Below are 19366 nucleotides of genomic sequence, written 5' to 3'. Positions count from 1 at the left end.
GTAGACGCCGACACAGGTGCCTGCGACATCGCTACGCTCCCGCCCTGCATGAAGCCAGCACGGCAGGAGCATAGCGATATTGCAGGCATCTGTGCCGGTGTCTACATTCCCCAGCATCTGCCTCTCTTTTACAGTGGATGCCGGGTCTGTATTGGCGGTCCCTTCCTCCCAAAGGGTAAACTACACCCCCCCCCCTTCCAGGCTCGCTCCCATGCACTTAGCCACTCCCCCCCTCCCCCCTCAGAGCAGCAGATACATCACTTGACTTATGACCAGATAAGTCAAGGGATGTGTCAAAAAAAAAATGAATAAAGTAATATAGTGGACAAACAAAGCAGTTTTGCTGAAGCAATGTATTTAGGAAAAGTCTTACATTCCCATTAACAAGCATTATAGATAGGATCCTTGTGATGGGACAACCCCTTTAATTCTACTTTTTCTGCTGAGGGTTAATATGTTTGGGGTGGTGACTTTTTGTCTCCCCTCTACCATATTGTGTAGATTCTGTGCTATGCTTGTTTTCTTTCCAAGCTGCAATAGTATAGTACTATCCTATGTGATGTATATGTGTCTAGAGATAGAATGTTCTGGCATGTAGAGATTTCTCTATATATTATACAGATGCAGGTATGAGAAAAACCATGACTAATGGAAAATAAGGTTTTAGGCTTTTAGCAATTTTTTTATTCAATTTTTAGAATCTTTTTTTTTATATAGTGTGTGTGTGTGTGTATGTATATATGTATGTATGTATATATATATATATATATATATATAAATTTTTAATATATTTTTTTTATTTTAATATATTTAATGCAATAACTAAATGGCATTAATAAAAATGGCGCAATTGTGTAATTAAGCAGTAACAAATCTGGGTCTAATTATTCTATGGGGTCAGGATATATGTAATACTGGGCCACTTTTGCAGGGGATTGCTTTTGCGGTGGCTCTGCTCGATTGAAGTCTCTGGATTTCCAGAAAAAACCATCTGGTGTAGAAGTGAGTGTGAACATAGCCCTATGGGGGGCAGTCACACCAGCTAGTATGATAAAGGAGCGACCACCATTTCAGAGCAGACATTCCGTCCATACAATCAGGCTGCTATCTCCCAGCAATGACAACCCTGTCACGTCTGCACTGCACACGTCACGTAACACCAGTTGTCAGCTCTATATCCCCGCACACGGTCACGTGACACCACTCCTCCCGCTCCCTCCTTCCCAGCCCGGTCCCCATGGACAACATTACGTCACGCCTAACTCCGGTCACGTGACTTAAATGTCTCCCTTCTAAGTTCAAGCCTGGCTACTACAACTCCCAGAACGCCCCGCGCCTTCTGCTTATGGGATTTGTAGTTCTCAGAGCCGCCCTGACCAGAGACAATATCTTTGAAAGAACTACAAGGCCCAGAGCCCCGTGCAGGGATGACGTCTGTACGTGTGTGACATTCGGGTGGGAGGGGGTTGGGTTGCGCTCTGGGGCATTTTCCTCTATGTAGATAGAAGGCCGTGTGCTAAGGCTCTGGTGCTGTGCCGAGTGCTTGTGCAGGCTATGGGACAGCAGTATGGCGGCGGGGTGGTAATAGACTAGTATGGGAGCAAGCTGTGTGCTCCATATTGTCTGAGGATGTAGTGTGCTATGGACAGCGCCCCCTCATACACTACAGCAGTCAGGTCCATGTGTGGTTACTGGGGCTAGTGCTGTGTACACTGGAGGTCACTGCCATACAGCTGTGACAGGGGGCCCATTCACTAGCCATTAGTAGCACAAGCCCCCTGCCCACTACGGTGCTCTGTCTCTCTCTCTACTACATTCAGGTGCTGTGCAGGTAAACTTCTGGGGTCCATTCTAAGTATAGGGGTGAGCGATGTGCAGCGAGCTGCGTCCAGTGTGCACAGGGTCGTATTCTCAGTCTGCACGTCGCTGAGCTGGTACGGATTGCACGAGGATGGCTCATCTGCGAGACTTCCCAGCACAGGTAAGTGTCTGTAGTATCCATATATTCTGTGTTACCTGATGCCAAGTTACCCATCTGATGCTCCCGTAGGCCTGGCTAGATGGCACTTCTTGTGGTACCCTATGCATTTGTCTATGTTTGGGGCACAGGGGGTGAAGCTGCTGTCATGTGAAAGCCCCTCTACATAGTAAGTTGTAACGATAATATATCTTCTTGAAAAAAAAAATGTATGTTTTCATTTAGGGTTCCCGAATGGATCCAGAACGCCTTTTCACCAAGCTGGAGCGCATTGGCAGGGGCTCATTTGGAGAAGTGTACAAGGGTATAGAGAACCGCAGCAAAGAAGTGGTGGCCATCAAGATCATAGACCTGGAAGAGGCAGAAGATGAGATTGAGGACATTCAACAAGAGATCACAGTTCTGAGCCAATGTGACAGCCCTTACATTACTCGATATTATGGCTCCTACCTGAAGGTTATTCTCTTAAACTTCTAATACTGTGCTATGTACACTCTGCAGCAGGAAATAGAGTTTAGATTAGAGATTTAGGACTCTATTCATATTCTGTTTGTGTCAGAAAAATTTCCCATATTCACAGGGCCATATTGATCCAGAGTGTGCCAACGGTGCCCACTGCAAACTTTTAGGATTTTATTTATTGTAGCATAAATCTGTATGATATTCAATACAAACGCATTATCAATCCACCTTCTGTGATAAATATATGCATACATACATACATCTTTCTTCCTAGGGCAGATTTAACGTGGTTTCAACTGTACAGTCTGAATATACTTTAAAGAAGTTTACCTTAAAATGTTATATCTCAATGGTTTTTCTGTTCTTAAAGTGTTTGTGCCATTTAAGACACTGATCTCCAATCCACGGGACAGGGAACAAGTTTCCTATTGCTGGGGGTTTGACTGCCAGGTTCCCCAGTGATCAGTGACTGATGCTCCATTCACTCCTATTGGCTGTGGGCGCTGCAGGAGATTACAGCCTCAGCAGCCTTATAGCAGTGAATGGAGTGCTGGTTATGTAAGCACATTGGTGCGCCATTCCCATGGAGGCTTTATGGTGACTCTCAGTCCTCCAGTCTCTTGATTACTAGGGGACCCAGCGCTTGGACACAGGACAGGAGATAAGCGTTCTTAATGGCACAACTTCTTTACGGAAGTTGTAGTCGACCGTGCTGCAAGCGGCCTGCTGTGAAATAAAAGCATGGACTGCACACGGGGATGTCCCTGGCCTGTACACGGGTGGCATACATGCTTCTGTGTCCCCTTTCATTAAATGAATAGGAGCCACGGAAGCATGGGCTGCAAAATAGGACCTGTCCTATCTGATGTGGCTTGGACTGCCAACCTGCACATGGGACCGTGAAAATGGTCGTGTGTGCGGGCCCATAGAAAAGAGTGTGTCAGTGTGCTATCCGTCAAAAAGACAGATAACATGCTGACCAACAACACGGTCGTCTTCAAGGGGCCTTAATGTGTTGCTATAGAACAAAACTATATACGTGTTTTGTTTTTGTTTGTTTTTTTAGGGGTCAAAGCTCTGGATCATCATGGAGTATTTAGGAGGAGGATCTGCATTAGACTTGGTAAGGACATGTATTTTGTTTTTTTTGTTTTTAATTTTTTTCTATTACTGTATGCCAGTGTATAGGAATGTGCAGCAGACTACTTATACAACAGAAAAAAATTATAGCAACTCTGGCTTATGCCAAAATGACACTATTTTGGAGCCTTATGGATATGATTTATGGAAGAATATGTATTCGTGCGTCTTGAGAAATTTTCCTTTTATAATAAGCCGTTATTTTATTTTATCTGTATTCTTTTATTGCTGCAGTTAAAACCTGGCCCACTTGAGGAATCTTATATAGCCACCATACTACGAGAGATTCTTAAAGGTCTAGATTACTTACATTCAGAGAGGAAGATCCACAGAGATATCAAAGGTGGGATAACTGACATGACATTTCTGGATATTTGATACATCTGATAATAAAGAGACTCTTTCTAATATATACAGTTTATATATCTATATCCCCTTTGCCCTTTCAGCTGCAAATGTGTTACTATCAGAGCAGGGTGATGTGAAACTGGCTGATTTTGGAGTAGCGGGTCAATTGACAGATACTCAGATCAAGAGGAACACCTTTGTGGGAACACCATTCTGGATGGCTCCTGAGGTCATCAAGCAGTCTGCCTATGACTTTAAGGTTGGAGTCCCTTACTGTTGCCATGTTTGCTTCCTGTAATACTGTTTGTTTTTTTTATTGGCTATGTAATGCTTTTTTTTAATTTAATTCCAGGCAGATATTTGGTCTCTGGGCATCACAGCCATTGAACTGGCCAAGGGTGAACCTCCATACTCTGACCTCCATCCTATGAGAGTCTTGTTCTTAATTCCGAAGAATAACCCTCCTGCCTTGCAAGGACAGCACAGCAAACCATTTAAGGAATTTGTGGACGCCTGTTTGAACAAAGACCCCCGATTGGTGACTATTTTTCCTCCATAATCTTATTTTCCATCATTGAGGTTTACAGTCTCCTATGTCCATAGGAACCACCATAAAAATAATATATTGGAAGGTTGTATGTAGAAGACAGCTAGGATGCTTAGTAGCCTACACTGTCCTATTCCACCTGCTGTATCATATGTGTCTTATATTACAGAGGCCCACAGCACGGGAGCTGCTTAAACACCGCTTCATCTTACGATACACCAAGAAAACCTCTTTCCTTATGGAGCTGGTGGAACGATACCGGCGCTGGAAATCTCAGGGCCACCGTGATGACTCCAGCTCTGATGACTCTGATTTGTGAGTACTTTTAGAAATGGTTCCTTTCTCCTTTGTATTTTTATTCTACATTGTGTAATAACTATCACTGGCTTCTTTTTATACTCAGAGATAATGAAGATGACAAAAATCAGTCCCAGACTCCTCACTGGTCATTTCCTGAAACTATGCGTCCATCCTCCATGAGCCGACTACAGTGGGGATACCAGCAGGTGACTTATATCTATATCTATATCTGTATCTAGATGGACAGGGATATCTTCTGAATTTGCTAAATGGTGACTCCTAATATGTGAAACCTCTTTAAGGATCACTCCAATAATTTTTGGATTGCTTTACTGGGCAGTATAATGCGATTGTTCACCCAGTGCTGCTGCTTTGTAATACTGCCTACATTTGGGCCCCTTATTATGTCATTGCTCATTGCCGTGTGACCCAAGAGTTATTTTCTCTATTTAAGCCTGTGACACATCACAAGGTTCTCATAGATAGTCATAGAGGGAATGACTTCATGCCCATACAGTAGACCCTGTGTGAATCAGTCCTTCTGCTGATCACATGACACACTGCGATGGACCCTAAAGTGCTGGTAATAGTACTGCAGTGTCCACGATGTGCACTGCAAATGGGCATAATAAAAAAAAAAATAGCAGGGCATGACAGAAAAGTATCACTTCATAGGCAGCTGTATACTTGGTGAATCCTGCATATTTTGACCCGTTTTTTTAGAAGTGCGCCACCTTGGGTAATGTTTTTTTTTTTTGTAGATTGTGAGCCCCACATAGAGCTCACAATGTACATTTTTCCCTATCATATTCCAAACACGGGGAGAACATACAAACTCCTTGCAGATGTTTGTTTTTTGTTTTTTTTTGCCCTTGGCGGGATTTGAACACCAGGACTCCAGCGCTGCAAGGCTGCAGTGCTAACCACTGAGCCACTGTGTGGCCCCCTTTGGGTAGTGGTTTGATACCCGGAGATAACATTCGGCATTCTCCTGTGGTCCCTATTCTCCTGAGGGTAGATTAGTTTTCACTTCTAGTAGCTGGACAACCCCATTTAAAAGGTGTGTCCAAGAACTGGAACAATCTCTGTGGAGTCCGGAGGGAGGGGTATAATAAAAAGCATAACCTCCTGTTCCTGGTGCTCAGTTGTCCTCTGCCGATATCCATTTTGTCTTGTGCTATTGCTGAAAGAGCTGTGCCCTCACTGGTTAGGAATTGGTGATGTGTGTGAGTGACACCCTCTCAGGACTCTATAGGGTTTGCTGAACAACCCTTTAAAGTTGTTTGTTTTTTTTCTCTTTCTTACTTTCATCACATGGACCCCATAGACTATAATGGGATCCGTGTGTTTTCTGCCCCGTGTCCGCATGAATCATGCAGAGAGAAAAGTACTAGTTTCTGAACATGTTTCATGTTTCTGAACATGTACATAATGTCTGCAGGCGATACCAGCTGATAGAAGGCAAAGACTGTTCCTTCATAGTAATGTCATATATTGATAGGTATTGTAAAGTATATACGTGTTATATATAGTTCACAATTGGTTTACAGCTTACATTGTGCTTGTCTCTGCAGCCAGCAGAAGCTATAAAGCGCCTGCCAAGATCACACTGTTTATCTGCTCTTGTAGCGCCAGTCTTCCAGGAGGTGAGATGCCAGAACTTTATGAAATGTTGTATATATGAGTAGTCAGTAATGGTGCCATCTACTGTCTGTGACTCATGTGTTACCTTATAAACTAAATCCTATAATGCCAAACTAGTGGCAATGTGCCCGTACCATTACTGAGTCACAGCTCTTTTAGTACATTAGTCTTTATCTGCAAGTGATGGTTCTGTGTCAGCTTTATATTACTCAGTAAAAAGTAGAGCAGATCCCATCAAATGAATAAGGGAAACCTTTCCACAATGGTTTACGCCCAACATTCCTTAACCAGTTGTTTCTACCTACAGTTATTGTCAGGTATCGAAATCCAATTTAGGTCTGTTAGGCTAAGGCGCCACCAAGCAAACCTCAGCCAAAAAGCGCTGTGGGAAAAACCAAGGCAGAAACACATTTTGGGATTTCCCGCAGGACTTTCCTAGAAAGTCCAGAGTTTTTTCTTCTCTAGCGTGTTTGGATGTTTAAATTGAGTTCGGTGGGCACATATGTTACCTGTGAGGGCACTGTAGGAGAATTGGGCACTTACTTCCTCATCTTGCTTATTTTGACCAAAAGCAATGTAAATAAGGCCCTGTGAATGGTTCACATCAGAGCCAATTATAGCATATAGATATTATCTCATGTAAGGGCTCGTTCACATCTGCGCCCGATCTCCATTCATGCAGGTTTCCATTTCCTGCACAAAACAGAGGCAGGAGACGGAAACCTGCAGAACTCTTTCAAGCCCATTCATTTGAATGGGTTTGAAAGATGTCCGGCCTTGAGCGGCGGATTTTTTTTTTTAAATCGGACATGCAGGACTTTGTGTCTGGGTTAAAAAAAAAAAAAAAAAAAAACTGTTTCGCGGCGGAGAGTATAACGCTTATCGGCACACACAGCCGGACCCGGTCTGACAGGTTTCCGTCTTCTGCATGCAGAAGACGGAAAGCTCAGAATGGACTCCGGCCGCTAGTGTGAACCTAGCGTAACTTGCCTTTAAAACCATACTGCCATAGGCCTGTTTGTGAAATATGGACAGCTGTACTTCCTGGGCGTGACACTGTACAGGGACATGGTCTTGGCCTCTCCATGGGACTACTGTCCTGTCCTTTAGTATTGCTTTCAATGCAGGAGAGTAGTTACACTGTGCGGCAGTGACGGGGGATCTTGTGACCACATCTTAGAAATGTTGCTTTGGTTAAAAAGTAGCTTAAGATCTCTAATAAAATCTGTGGAATTATTGTAACCTTGTAGGTTTTCTTCATGTTTTTTTTATGCAGTTTTTGAGGCCGGAACCACAATGGCATTGTTAATTTCATATATGTACAGTGTGGATGGATGGCTAGATACTCATTCCAAATATACCTACCGTATATGGAAAATGCTATGTATAATATATTTATTTATTTCCAGCATAAGTCTCTAACTTAATGGCCACGTTAGGTTTTTGGTTTAAAGAAAAAAAACAAAAACCAAAACAACAAACCACCTTTACAAGGCCTACGCATATATGTGAAGCATGATAGTGGTCAGAACCTGAATGTGTATATCCGGCCTGTTTGGCAGACTAGCTGTGGCTACTGCAGAATCACTACTAGCCCTACACGGAGGCTTTTTAACCACTATTGACTGGTTATAACTATGAGGCTGGAATCGGATGGCCATAATGTGTCCTTGTTATATTGCGCGCATACCCTACCTGTCTATAAACTAGTTATGGCCGTGTAAATCTAACTACAGCTACAGTCACAAGATTTCACATAACTCACTATATAGTTGTAAAACCTCTGCATAGATATCAGCTTATTAAAAACTGGTACAAAGGTAAAGCGAGGCGGCTGACAGAGTTGGATATCACCCCCCAGAGGCCTCTTTTAGAATCCGGTTATGATGGGCAGTATTCCTGGTTGTCTTGTCCCCATGGTCAGCAACAAGTTTTTTGTGGGATCCTTTAGACCCACACGTGATACCTCGGTAATGGCGGGTACCGTCTCTAGTTAGATGTACATAAATGTTCTTTCTTTCTCTGTACACAGCTGAGGGAGCAGCGCTGCGCTGGAGCTTTTGGATCCGTGCAGGAACTAGAAAATGCTTTTAGCTTAGCGGAAGAGTCCAGCCCTGGAATCACAGACCAGCTCATTTCTCACTTGGTTCAACGTGTGCAAAGGTAAAAAGTTTAGGCTAATCGTGTATAATGGGACTCATGACTAGTCCATGATGTGTGAACAGAGCCTTAAGTGTAGGAAGGTGACCAAGATAAACTGACAAAAGAAGCAATAGGTAGTAATGCCCAGGTAGTTAGCTTTGTACCATGTTAGCCAGTGGATATGAAATGAACATTTTTTTGAGGACTTCTCTCAAAAAAAAATTTCATTTCAGGTAGTTAGCTTCAGTGAAAAAGTTCCATGGAAACGCAACACCTTTTTCCCCGCATCGTTTCTTGCAAAAAGTCCACATAATTTTCCTCTGAACTTTGTCTGTATTATGCCTTTACGGAAACTGGCAACATTTCCATAGAGATAATTGTAATTGAAGCATGTCTGCTGTGGATATTTTTCTGCAATGTGTGTATGGGATTAGTCAGAATCCCATCCACTTTGCAGGGACTGTAAAATAATGCAGCAAAAAGTGTGGTGTGTACGTTATGAGGGACCCTGGTTAAAAAGAAAAAACTTGGCTGGTTGTTCACAATATCATGGTGAGATGTATTTTTCAAAAGAACTTTTTTTTTTCTTTTTGCATGCAAGTTAAAAAGGGGTTATCCAGCCCAAATCAATTTTCCATTATAGTGGTTCCAGGCAATTTCTTGGATAGGAGCGGTACTGCAGACACTCCCCATGTAATAGCTTCTGGCACAGATCACATACTTATGGCCTATACTGAACAGCCGAGTTCTGCTCCTCCACACACTACAGCCTCTTCAAAAAGCTGCTCAATGGGAGTGTCAGGCTTCCACTGATCTGATATTGTTGACGTATTCCAACGATAACTAGCACTATTTCTATAGTGATTTTCATTTTCACCCCCTAAGGCTGAGCCCTAAGGTTGAGATGTGGTTTTAGTGCGTTTTTTTTTTTTTTTTTGTCGTCTTTCCTTTGGAGCCAAAGCTAGAAGTGGATTGAAGATAAAAAAAACAAAAAACAATGCAAGCACCTATTCTTAACCCTTCTGCCGAATCCACTTTTGACTATGCAAATTTTGTTTTTTTGAGGCAAACAAAAACGCAGTGTTTCTGCAACATGTGGCCTCAGCTTTAAACAGGTAGTCCCACTGCTGTATTTGGGATTCTGCTGGTTTCTAGATGAGTTGTGCATTTGATCTGTATGTCTGTTGTGTTCCATCCATCTCTCTGGGACTGCTGGAGATCACCAAGTAAGGGTCCATTTACATGGAGTAACGTGCCGCGCGATGTGGCACGTATACAGCGTGTGAGACTTTGAGCGCCGTATACGCTCCCATTGATTTTAATGGGAACCTGTATCGTATAGACCGCGTTATTTTGCGGCTGCAAAATCACGGCCGCAAAATAACGCGGCGTATACGATCCAGGCTCCCATTGAAATCAATGGGAGTGTATACGGCGCTCAAAGTCTCACACGCTGTATACGTGCCACATCACGCGGCACGTTACTCCGTGTGAATGGACCCTAACAGTGCTCAGCTGTCCCCTAGTGACTAACAGAGAGCCACAGACATGTGTGCAGGGCTCCATTCATCCATACGGCAACAAGATCCTCAATCTCGAGATCATTGGCAGTCCAACTTTACTACAAAATGATCCACAGCACAAATTAACTAACTAAACTGCAAAAAATGACATGTGCCTTCCTGTTGTCTTCCCAGGTTCTCCTCTGCCTCGTGAGTCCACAACATTGGTGCTCTACATTTTCCTTCTTCATGTCCCAGCCTGGACCAGGACTACACTGTGAATGAGGACATGACCAACATGGCATTACTTCAAGTGTATTATTCTTTATTTTTATTGTAACATAGAAAAATGTTTACCAATATTTCTCATCAACACGTAATGTAAAAAATAAACTGACATTTCATACATAAAACACCATCTGTTAAATCCATTGTGAGCGCTGTTCACTCCTTACAATGCCTGCAAAGCTAGAAAAAAAAAGAGATGAGTTTATTACCATAAGAGTTTATCCTTTAAGCTTTGAATGTTATGTCCTAAATGTGTAACTTGTAGTGACAGCGCCACCTGCAGGCAGGGAAAAGGATTTTAATACAGTAAGCAGCAGTTTGGGCAATTCTACACTTTGTGCATTATTGGTTTACTTGTAAACACTGCATATCATGTAATAGTCTTTATCCCCCAATTCAGACTTAAGCTTTAATGTCAATTAGAAAGACTTCAGATGAGAAATACAGAAGGGGGATATTAACCCATTCCTGACATGGACATTTTATACTTCTTGCCTTCCAAAAGCTGTAACTTTTTCTGTTTACATAGTCATAGGATGACCTGTTTTTTTCAGGTTTTAATGGTACTATTTAATATTTCATGTGATGTATTGACATCGCTGAGATACTTAATTTAGGCCGGGGCCACATGTGGTGTAGTTGTAATGCATTAGCTACCAGTGGAATTTTGTACGACTAATTCGATGAGGTATACATTGTACCAGTGTAGTGAATCAACATATCCCATCAATGCACTGCTGAAAAAACCTGCAGCAAGTCAGTGTTTTGCTGGGGATTCTGCAGTTTTTTATCTTTGCAATGCAAAGGTTGATAATGGTCCCAGCATCATAGGTGTGATACCCGCAGCAAATAACAGCCATAGAAATTGAGGCACAATTGACATATTATGGATCCATACACCACAGATGGGTAGTATAGCCATGTGCATGAACCCTTACTGCTAAAGTAATTGCATATATACATAAGCAGACATCACACTGTTGTTCCAATCGACGCTAGAAAGCTCATAGGTTCTGTGTTCCTACTGTTGCAGCCCACAAAATAACTACGGTAGCTGCTGGAATAAAGAGTCTTGGGTTATAATGGCTTTATACAATAACAGATAAGATTTGTAGGTTACTGTTGTGTTACCAATAGTGTTCATTTCCAGTATAATTGAATGGGATAGAGCAGAGGTAGGGAACCTTCGGCTCTCCAGCTGCTGTGAAACTACAACTCCCATCATGCTCCATTCACTTCCATGGGAGTTCCAAGAACAGCAGAGCAAGTATGCATGCTGGGAGTTATAGTTTTGCAACAGCTGGAGAGCCGTACGTTCCCTACACCTGGGATAGAGGATCCTCTAAAGGACATAGTGCAAATGACGTCTCGTAAATGTAATATTTTAGTATCACCATTCTAATTGGCCCGGTTTCTGACAGACCATGCACATTCCAGGCTGTGCATCATATGTTCTTGTATATACTTGTCCTCCTTTCAAGCTGTAATTAGTTTGTCAAGGGGTCAATGACTCCATCCTCAGCTAAGTGTCCGATCTTCCCTGGAGAGCTCACTCCACGTCTGATCACTTCCATCCATCTGGTGATACAGAAGATAAGGGAGACATTACCAGCTAATTTACAGTCAACCTTCTGATCAAAGTGAGTAGAAGACAGGTATATAGACCTCACTGACTGAAGAAAGACATTCCATTGTTAGAACACACCCAAGGAATACACTCCAGTACTTAAGATTTATATTCTGCCCATTTCAAGAAAATACTCTAAACTGTAATGTTACCAAAAGGTTTTATATAAGGAAAAATATATCTTTGTACCGTATTAGATATAAAATATAAAAGTTGAGAGTCTTCAGTAGTTAGCTAACAAAAATGATGACAGATTGCAAGCTTTCGAGACTTCTCAGGTCTCTTCATCAGGCCGGTATAACACAATTTCTGAAGGCATGCATATTTTGTATCCTTTTGTGCATATTTTGTGTCTTTTTGTGCATAAATATGCATCCCTTCAGAAGTGGTGTTATACAATGAGAATCTCATACACCAGACTCCCCCTCTGCTGGACCATGTGCCTACACACTGAAATCTACACCAGACTGTAGTAGATGTAAATGTTAGGGATCATTTATGGCAGTAAACTGGTATAAGTTATCAAATATGGCGTAGCACCAGCCCTTTCCAGGAAAACGGCAAAAGCAGCGCAAAACAGAAAAAAGTGGCTGCTTTTATGGTTATCTGTTGTTGGCAGCTTCTGTTATGCAAAAATAAACTTAAAAGGTTGTGAAAAAACCCATTAGCAGTAGAGTTTTCCTACCTCCTCCATGTATATTCGCTGTCAGCTCTGAAGAAATATACATGCGACTTAAAATGCAGCTTGAAAACATGGCGGCAGGTGACAGGATCTGAGAAGGTGGGAACGCTTACTGTGTATCCCAACAGTGGCAATGAGGCAAGAGGAGCATCTTCCTGTGAACATACACATCCTATACTTAGAACGTACAATAATGCCAACATGCCACAGGCACATAGGTTAGGATAAAGCACGACATGTTAGACCAGGTTCACTTGCATTTGTAACGTACATTTAATGCAAATGCTGGGAAAGCTCCCAAAATGAAGGTGTCCACAGGGTTACATTTATCCAACAGAGGCCACAATGCTGTTCTTTTGGCTTGTACCTGAGTGACTCACGTGAGTATATTGAATTAGACTATGTTATTCATTTAACAGTATCTCAAAGAAAAAAAATTATGTATATGCACACACACACTAAAAAGTTACTTATTTATAAACCAACTACAGTTCTTTGGGACCACTGCTATACAATAGACGGGACTTGACCTGTACGATTAAAGGGGTTGTCCAGGCCAAAATGGACAATCGTTTTAACGTTTAAATCAGCTGAATGCAGTGAAAAAAAAATTAAAGAAATACATACTCACCTGTCCCCATTTTTTTTCACTGCCCTTGGTTCATTTTAACATTAAAAGGGTTGTCCATTTTTGCTACCCCTTTAATCTTACGCTAGTGCCTGCACTAATGGCAGCAGACTCGGCCATTTAACCTCTTAGATTCTGCAGTCCATACAGACTGCAACAACATGAGAGTACTACAGAAAATACAAGGGCTGATTTCTCATAAACAATGTTATACTCTCCTCGTCATGAATTAGATACATCCTACGAGATCTGCGCACCTAAGCAGATCTCCACACCAGTTCCTTGTTGTAGATTTTTGGCATAATCTATGTCAGAAAAATGGTATGATCAGAAAAATGATAAATGTAACAGGGCCAGGAAAGTGTATCATAGTCAGTTATAATGCAGGGAGATCCCGAATGGCCGAAGCCCTACTGTAACTGAACTGACATCTCACCATATCCAGGAAGAGACAGAACACTGCCATGTGAAGGCAACCTAAGGCCGTCATGTACATGAAATCTAGAATTGCTAACATTTTCAAAAATGACAATGACCCCCTCCCTAACCTCACATGACTATTTCTTACCTGATGTGTTTTATAAAAGTAAAGGCAGAAATTGGTGAAGATCACCCACAGCCGCTGCCAGCCATTGCTGTTCTTAAACTTGCGAAGCAAATAACCAGACAGTTGATTCTAGAGAGGAACCAAATGTATAGTGAATAACAGGCAAATAACATGTACCAGGAATAGTCTGCACCTTAGGAGATTCTTACCATTGGCCTATATACATAGAGGTATAGACAAGAAACCTTCATTTACAAAGCAGGGAATCCAAAATGTGGACACCCTGCACTTGTATAAGAAATTATCAGGTGGACAATCTGCCAGGAATAGTATATAAGGTTATAAGTTACTGCTACACTCACATATGGTCACCTGAAGTTACAGTCTCAGAGACTGTATGAGACAGCAGGTCCCCTTCTAGTTCCGTAACTCCAATGGGATCTGTCAGGTGTCCGTTCTATAAAACTAAAAAAGTTCCAGGACTTCCTGGATTTTTTTCATACAATGATTTTGGAAACACACTGCAACGGGGTCTCCAATGCAGATGTTAATATATCCTTACAAGCATATTCTGTTATTTTATTTACTTTTGTACTTTAGGATATGGGATATTATTTAAGTGTTTGTAATCACCCAGCTTTTCCACAATCTCTGTTTGGAACCCTTCTTGAGTCATGTGATCGATGATCTGACTTGCCGATTCATACATGCCCTGTGACCAGACAGGAATTCAGTCTCTTTATACAAGTCTATGAGATCCTCAGTGGGAGTCTCATAGACAGACAGACCGGCTTCCTGTTCTCCCAAAGAGCATGTATGAATTGGAGGGTCAGAACAACAATCACCAATTCACAGGGAATCCAACAGGAGGGTGTACAAGTGATGGATAAGAAAAGGTTCAGGATATAAATGCTAGAGACCAAATGATATAACAGGAGGATGACTTCTTTTAAGGGAGTCAGTTTATCTGTAACACTTTTTTTTTCCATCAAAATTTGTGTCTCTGTTGTCAAGATATTAATTTATTTTGCTCCAAACTGCTCTAATATGTTGGCGTGACTGTGAGAACACAGGGCCAGGTGAGATTTCAACATAGTGTCCATGGTCCTGTCACTCAAAGAAGAGGAGGGGAGGAGGGTGTATTAGAGCAGTGTGGGGTGTACCAGTTTGGAGCAATGGTGGCGTCCGTGGTGCTCCAGACTGCTCATTTGCATATCCTCCTACATATATATATATATTTATATTTATTTTCATATTTATTTATATTTTTTATTATTATATTATATTATTATTTTATTTTATATTTTATTGATCACGCAAAAACAGCTGAACGGATTTAGATGAAATTTGGCACATAGATTGTTTGTAACCTCGATTAACACATTGGCTACTGTTTATCCCAGTAAATGACATGGCTTCACACCTGTTATGATTGAATTTATTTTCACATACTATATTAAACTGCTCTTGCCAGTAGCAGCAGTATCTCAGCTATTTGGAGATTGCTGATAAAGCCAGGTCTGTTATCTCTCTATGTAAAGACACAAATAATACGGAGTCCATGCTGTACAAGCATCTGCATATTATCGGATCTGCTCCAGGGCTGAGACACTAAGATAGAAAAAGCCCTTTAATGCAAATTTGCAGTTTGCCAATTTTAAACATGCCGGGAAAAAGAAAATCTAATTTGTTAAAAAAAAATTTAAAAAATGAGAGCTATGAAGGTAGCCAGAAGTCAACAGACTTCTCCTTAAGCGGAGCTGAGAAGGATTGAGAAAGCTAGACGTCAAGCGGCTCTTAGAGCAGCCAAAACGCTGGAGCAGATGGATTATCAACGCCAACAACACACTCATTATATGGTGTCCCAGCGAGCTGCTGAGATGCCAAAACAATCACGGGCACACTGCAAGGAATGAGTTCAACAGCAGGCCAACTGGAGCAAGCGGATCATCGATACCAACAACATGTCCCAGCGAGCTGCTGAGATGCCAGAACAAGCACAGGCACAGCACAAGGAACAAGTGCAGCAACGGGACAGCTTGAGAGCTTCCGAAACGCCAGAGCAGGCGAACCATCGAAGGCAGCAGTTTGCTGAATATAGGTGGATCATCGACACCAACAGCATGCAGAAACTAGTTGTGATATAAATGAAGATCTTGGCAACAGAGGCACAGATTGTTATGGGAAAAAAATGTTACATTTGGGTAAACCTGACCTATTCATCTGTATGCCTCACCCTGATGACAGACTCCCTTTAAAGCCATTTACATGTCAGAAGAAGGGGTCACTATAAATGTCTCTCTCTACGTTTTGAATGACAAGGTTAGTCTGCTATTTTGAGCACTGGGTGTTACCTCCATCATAGTGATGTGATCGGTCAGTGATACACTCTGGTTTCGATACCAGCAAACATGGCTGAGTGTGTTCGGACGATGGTTCTGTCCTGGAGTCTGGAGAACTGGTTCTGGGGAGAGATTAGCACAGCATGAATCAATAAATCTCTGGTTTAACCTTCTGTATCTATTCTTTATTAGGCGGTAATTGGTTTAAATAGATAACATGCTGGTGTTTGGATGCAGCAGAGCTGAACTTGTCATTTAGCACAACATGGTAACATGTTCTCAGTGGCTATACAATGGAGTCCGTGCTCTGTGACTGATGCGGTTTTGTAGCAATGTGCGACATGTAGCTGCGCCTTACATTGTGATAAAGAAGAGATCAGTGTCAGACAGCTGAGCTGTCTCTGTATAAAACTCGATGACAAAGTGACATTATAGAATAGACAGTACATTAAAGACTCACGCTGTAGAGACAGGGCAGAAAGTTCACTGTATCTCGGAGCCCGACTAATCGCTGCATTCAGATCATCCAGCCAGCGCCTCATGTCCACCTGAGAGCTTAAAGGGACAGACAGACCCATGGATGAATAGATTGTCAGTATTTAATAGAAGATGTCACATACATATAGCACATGGGGAATCACACAAATCTACAATCTACCCACAGCCCATAACTGAATGCTCTTCTGTGCTGTATTTTTGTGGGGCAGATGAAGGGGAAGGGGGGAGAACTGCATGAGACTGGGGCAGATGAAGGGGGGGGGGAGAACGGCATGAAACTGGGGACAGAGATGGAGGGGGGGGGACATGAAACTGGGGGCAGAGGAAGGGTGTATATGAAACTGGGGGAGATGGAGGGGGGCATATAATTTACAGGTGACTGTAGGAGGATTATACTGTGTGGGAGCACATGAACAATGAATGAGAATGGGTGGAGTCAACATAAAATTAGGCGGAGCTAAATTTGCTGCAGCGTGCACATTTTGTCCCTCTTTCTACTCTTCAAAAGTTGGGAGGTATGGCGTAGGTGACGCTGCACTCCTTCGTGACGTCACTCACTTTGTCCACCCACAGCACCGCGCAGTGTCTCAACTCCCCCGCCTCCTCCACAAGGGGGCCCACTGAGGCTCTGTCACCCAAGGGCCCATAAAAACCTGGAGCTGGCCCTGCTATAAGTACAGGCACTATGCATGGGTCCAGGTACTAGACTTGGGTGACCACATCAGCAATGGCAAACTGTGAATCTACTTTCCTGACTACTTTAATGGCAAAACAAAAAAGAGGAAACTTTGGGTTGTCACTTTAAGGCACGACTGAACAATGTATTTGCAGAGTTATTCAATATGGTATACAGACAGTAAATCACATGAATAATGTTATGCTATACCTTAGAAAGCCAAATGAGAAAAAATCTAAAGTCAACGATCCCGATAAAGAATCTGAGTCTATGTTCTCAACACCGTATCAAAGATGGCTATAGTCTCACCTGGCAGCCACTCCTATTGTTGTCTGTGCAGAGTAGATAGTAAAGCAGTGCGGGACAGAGCTGTGACTGTCCTCAGCCTGTGGACAGTGACCATATAGACAGAGATGAAGGATGAACGCGGACATGCTGACAACACAAATACACGGCATATGGCATCAGCCAGTCCTCACAAGACGAAAGGACAATGCAAGGACAAGACGCTTTTACAGTCAGATGGGAGCAATCTAACACAAAGCCATAAAGCACATGTAATGCTGCAAATCACGTACTCACCGGAGGGTCCAACACCATCAGCTGAAACATTAGTCACAGGCATAGAGAAGAAGGGAAATATTACAATACATGCAGAATAGTAAAGTGAATAGTAAAGTGCATCCTGGGGCTGGAACACATCACATTGAAGCCAGGTATTCAGGATACAGTCACCGACATGGCCCATGGTGCACATGCAGTACTTAATGTTGCTGGCACAAGGATTCTTACATTTAGGTGTGCGGTATCATCTCCTCTGGCACTGCCACCGGTATTTAGTGATAGCTTTCACTTGGATAGCCCAAGCCCAGGTTATATGTGGCTCCAGCCTTGCTACAAACAAACCCTAAGTAGTCTGATCCTGTAGTCATAACCCTTCTTCCGGTCACCTTATTCTTAGTAATACACACATTTGGTTGGCATGCTAGAAATAGGGAACAGATGGCTAAGTAATATGGCAGCCACACCAGACTAGGAAGAAAGTTCCTAGGGTCGCAAAACTGCAAACCAACAGGCCATTAGTCATGACTGATATTGATAGACCTGGCTATATATCCTGAAATTTGCATGCAGGGATAATCTACTCCCATACCAAGAACATCAAGCCAATAGAGATGGCAAGAATGGCAGAAAGCAGTGGAATGTAGTGTGAGACACGCCCGGGGTGACATGCCAATATAGGCTTTGAAGGGTGTTGAAAAAAAAGAACCAATTTCTACTCACCAGCATACCATGTAGTGGAAGCCGTCCATGAACTCGAAACTGGTTGGTGCAGCTCAGTCCCTTCCGTGTGTATAGCAGCATATCGGAGAACTGATGTAATACATGGACACTGTGTAAAACTGTAATAATCTCGGAATAATTAATATTCCAACATTGCAGCATATTAGGCTGGATGGATATGTCTTTTTGAGGCTTACAACTAATCTGGATGGCTGGTATGCGGCCTTTTATACCGCTATGTGGCCAATCCTGACTGCAGATCTAATGTGCAGAACTAGCAGCATCATAGAGATCTATGGAGCTGTAAATTTGGGTCTTTAAACCCACGATTAGGACAGGATTTGCAGCTGTAATATGAAAAGTATAATACTTATGCATTATGGGCGTCTGAGTGTGGTCTTAGGGTGCTACTACATGTGCAATTCTGCCACGGGTACAACAGCGGTTTACTGCTACTTGCTGGGCTGTAACTGGGATTGCCATTGTGTCCAGGGCCAAATACTGGTGAAGCCCCACAATAAGAGGTAAACCGTGGGTGGATTCCATAGCTGGACTGCAAATGTGTAATAAGCCACGGTATATTACTACGTTTAACGTCACTTAACCATTATATAAAAAAAAAAACAAAACGTAAGAATGCATGCTTTTTTTTATTTAGAAAAAGAAGAGGGTATGTATTTAGGGCTGAATGCCTGATAACTGCTTTAAGCAGATCACTGCAGATGGTTAAA

The 19366-nt window shown here is 42.4% G+C and overlaps 2 protein-coding genes across 3 annotated transcripts in view; one reads left to right on the top strand and one right to left on the bottom strand.

Annotated features, from left to right (window-relative positions):
- Positions 1-1476: 1476 nt before the first annotated feature.
- Positions 1477-10473, top strand: STK25 (serine/threonine kinase 25). The gene is made up of 11 exons (XM_075268960.1): positions 1477-1981; positions 2204-2434; positions 3507-3563; positions 3815-3923; positions 4030-4187; positions 4281-4466; positions 4645-4790; positions 4879-4981; positions 6350-6421; positions 8452-8582; positions 10259-10473. The coding sequence occupies exons 1-11, from the start codon at positions 1952-1954 to the stop codon at positions 10275-10277; spliced, it is 1242 nt and encodes a 413-aa protein (XP_075125061.1). The 5' UTR covers positions 1477-1951; the 3' UTR covers positions 10278-10473.
- Positions 10474-10488: 15 nt separating this feature from the next.
- Positions 10489-19366, bottom strand: part of FARP2 (FERM, ARH/RhoGEF and pleckstrin domain protein 2) — an 83348-nt gene continuing 74470 nt past the window's right edge. Inside the window, exons 21-28 of one of the 2 annotated variants that reach the window (XM_075268952.1) lie at positions 18636-18725; positions 17934-17954; positions 17661-17737; positions 16638-16732; positions 16190-16299; positions 13857-13964; positions 12664-12815; positions 10489-11929 (exon numbers count right to left, since the gene is read on the bottom strand). In XM_075268952.1, the coding sequence (XP_075125053.1) occupies positions 11839-11929; positions 12664-12815; positions 13857-13964; positions 16190-16299; positions 16638-16732; positions 17661-17737; positions 17934-17954; positions 18636-18725 (744 nt within the window). In that variant the 3' untranslated portion in view covers positions 10489-11838. The remainder of the gene's footprint in view (positions 11930-12663; positions 12816-13856; positions 13965-16189; positions 16300-16637; positions 16733-17660; positions 17738-17933; positions 17955-18635; positions 18726-19366) is intronic. The other variant, XM_075268953.1, reaches the window with a different exon arrangement.

This window comes from Leptodactylus fuscus, chromosome 3 (assembly GCF_031893055.1).
Source record: "Leptodactylus fuscus isolate aLepFus1 chromosome 3, aLepFus1.hap2, whole genome shotgun sequence".
Classification (NCBI taxonomy): Eukaryota; Metazoa; Chordata; class Amphibia; order Anura; family Leptodactylidae; genus Leptodactylus; species Leptodactylus fuscus.
This window is presented reverse-complemented; position numbering and strand designations above follow the sequence as displayed.

Bases quoted from the DNA above. Each gene is read 5' to 3' on its own strand.
- STK25 (XM_075268960.1), top strand. From the start codon at position 1,952: ATGGCTCATCTGCGAGACTTCCCAGCACAG. The intron at 3,924-4,029 runs GTGGGATAACTG...TTGCCCTTTCAG, and splicing joins GATCCACAGAGATATCAAAG to CTGCAAATGTGTTACTATCA. The intron at 6,422-8,451 runs GTGAGATGCCAG...CTCTGTACACAG, and splicing joins TAGCGCCAGTCTTCCAGGAG to CTGAGGGAGCAGCGCTGCGC.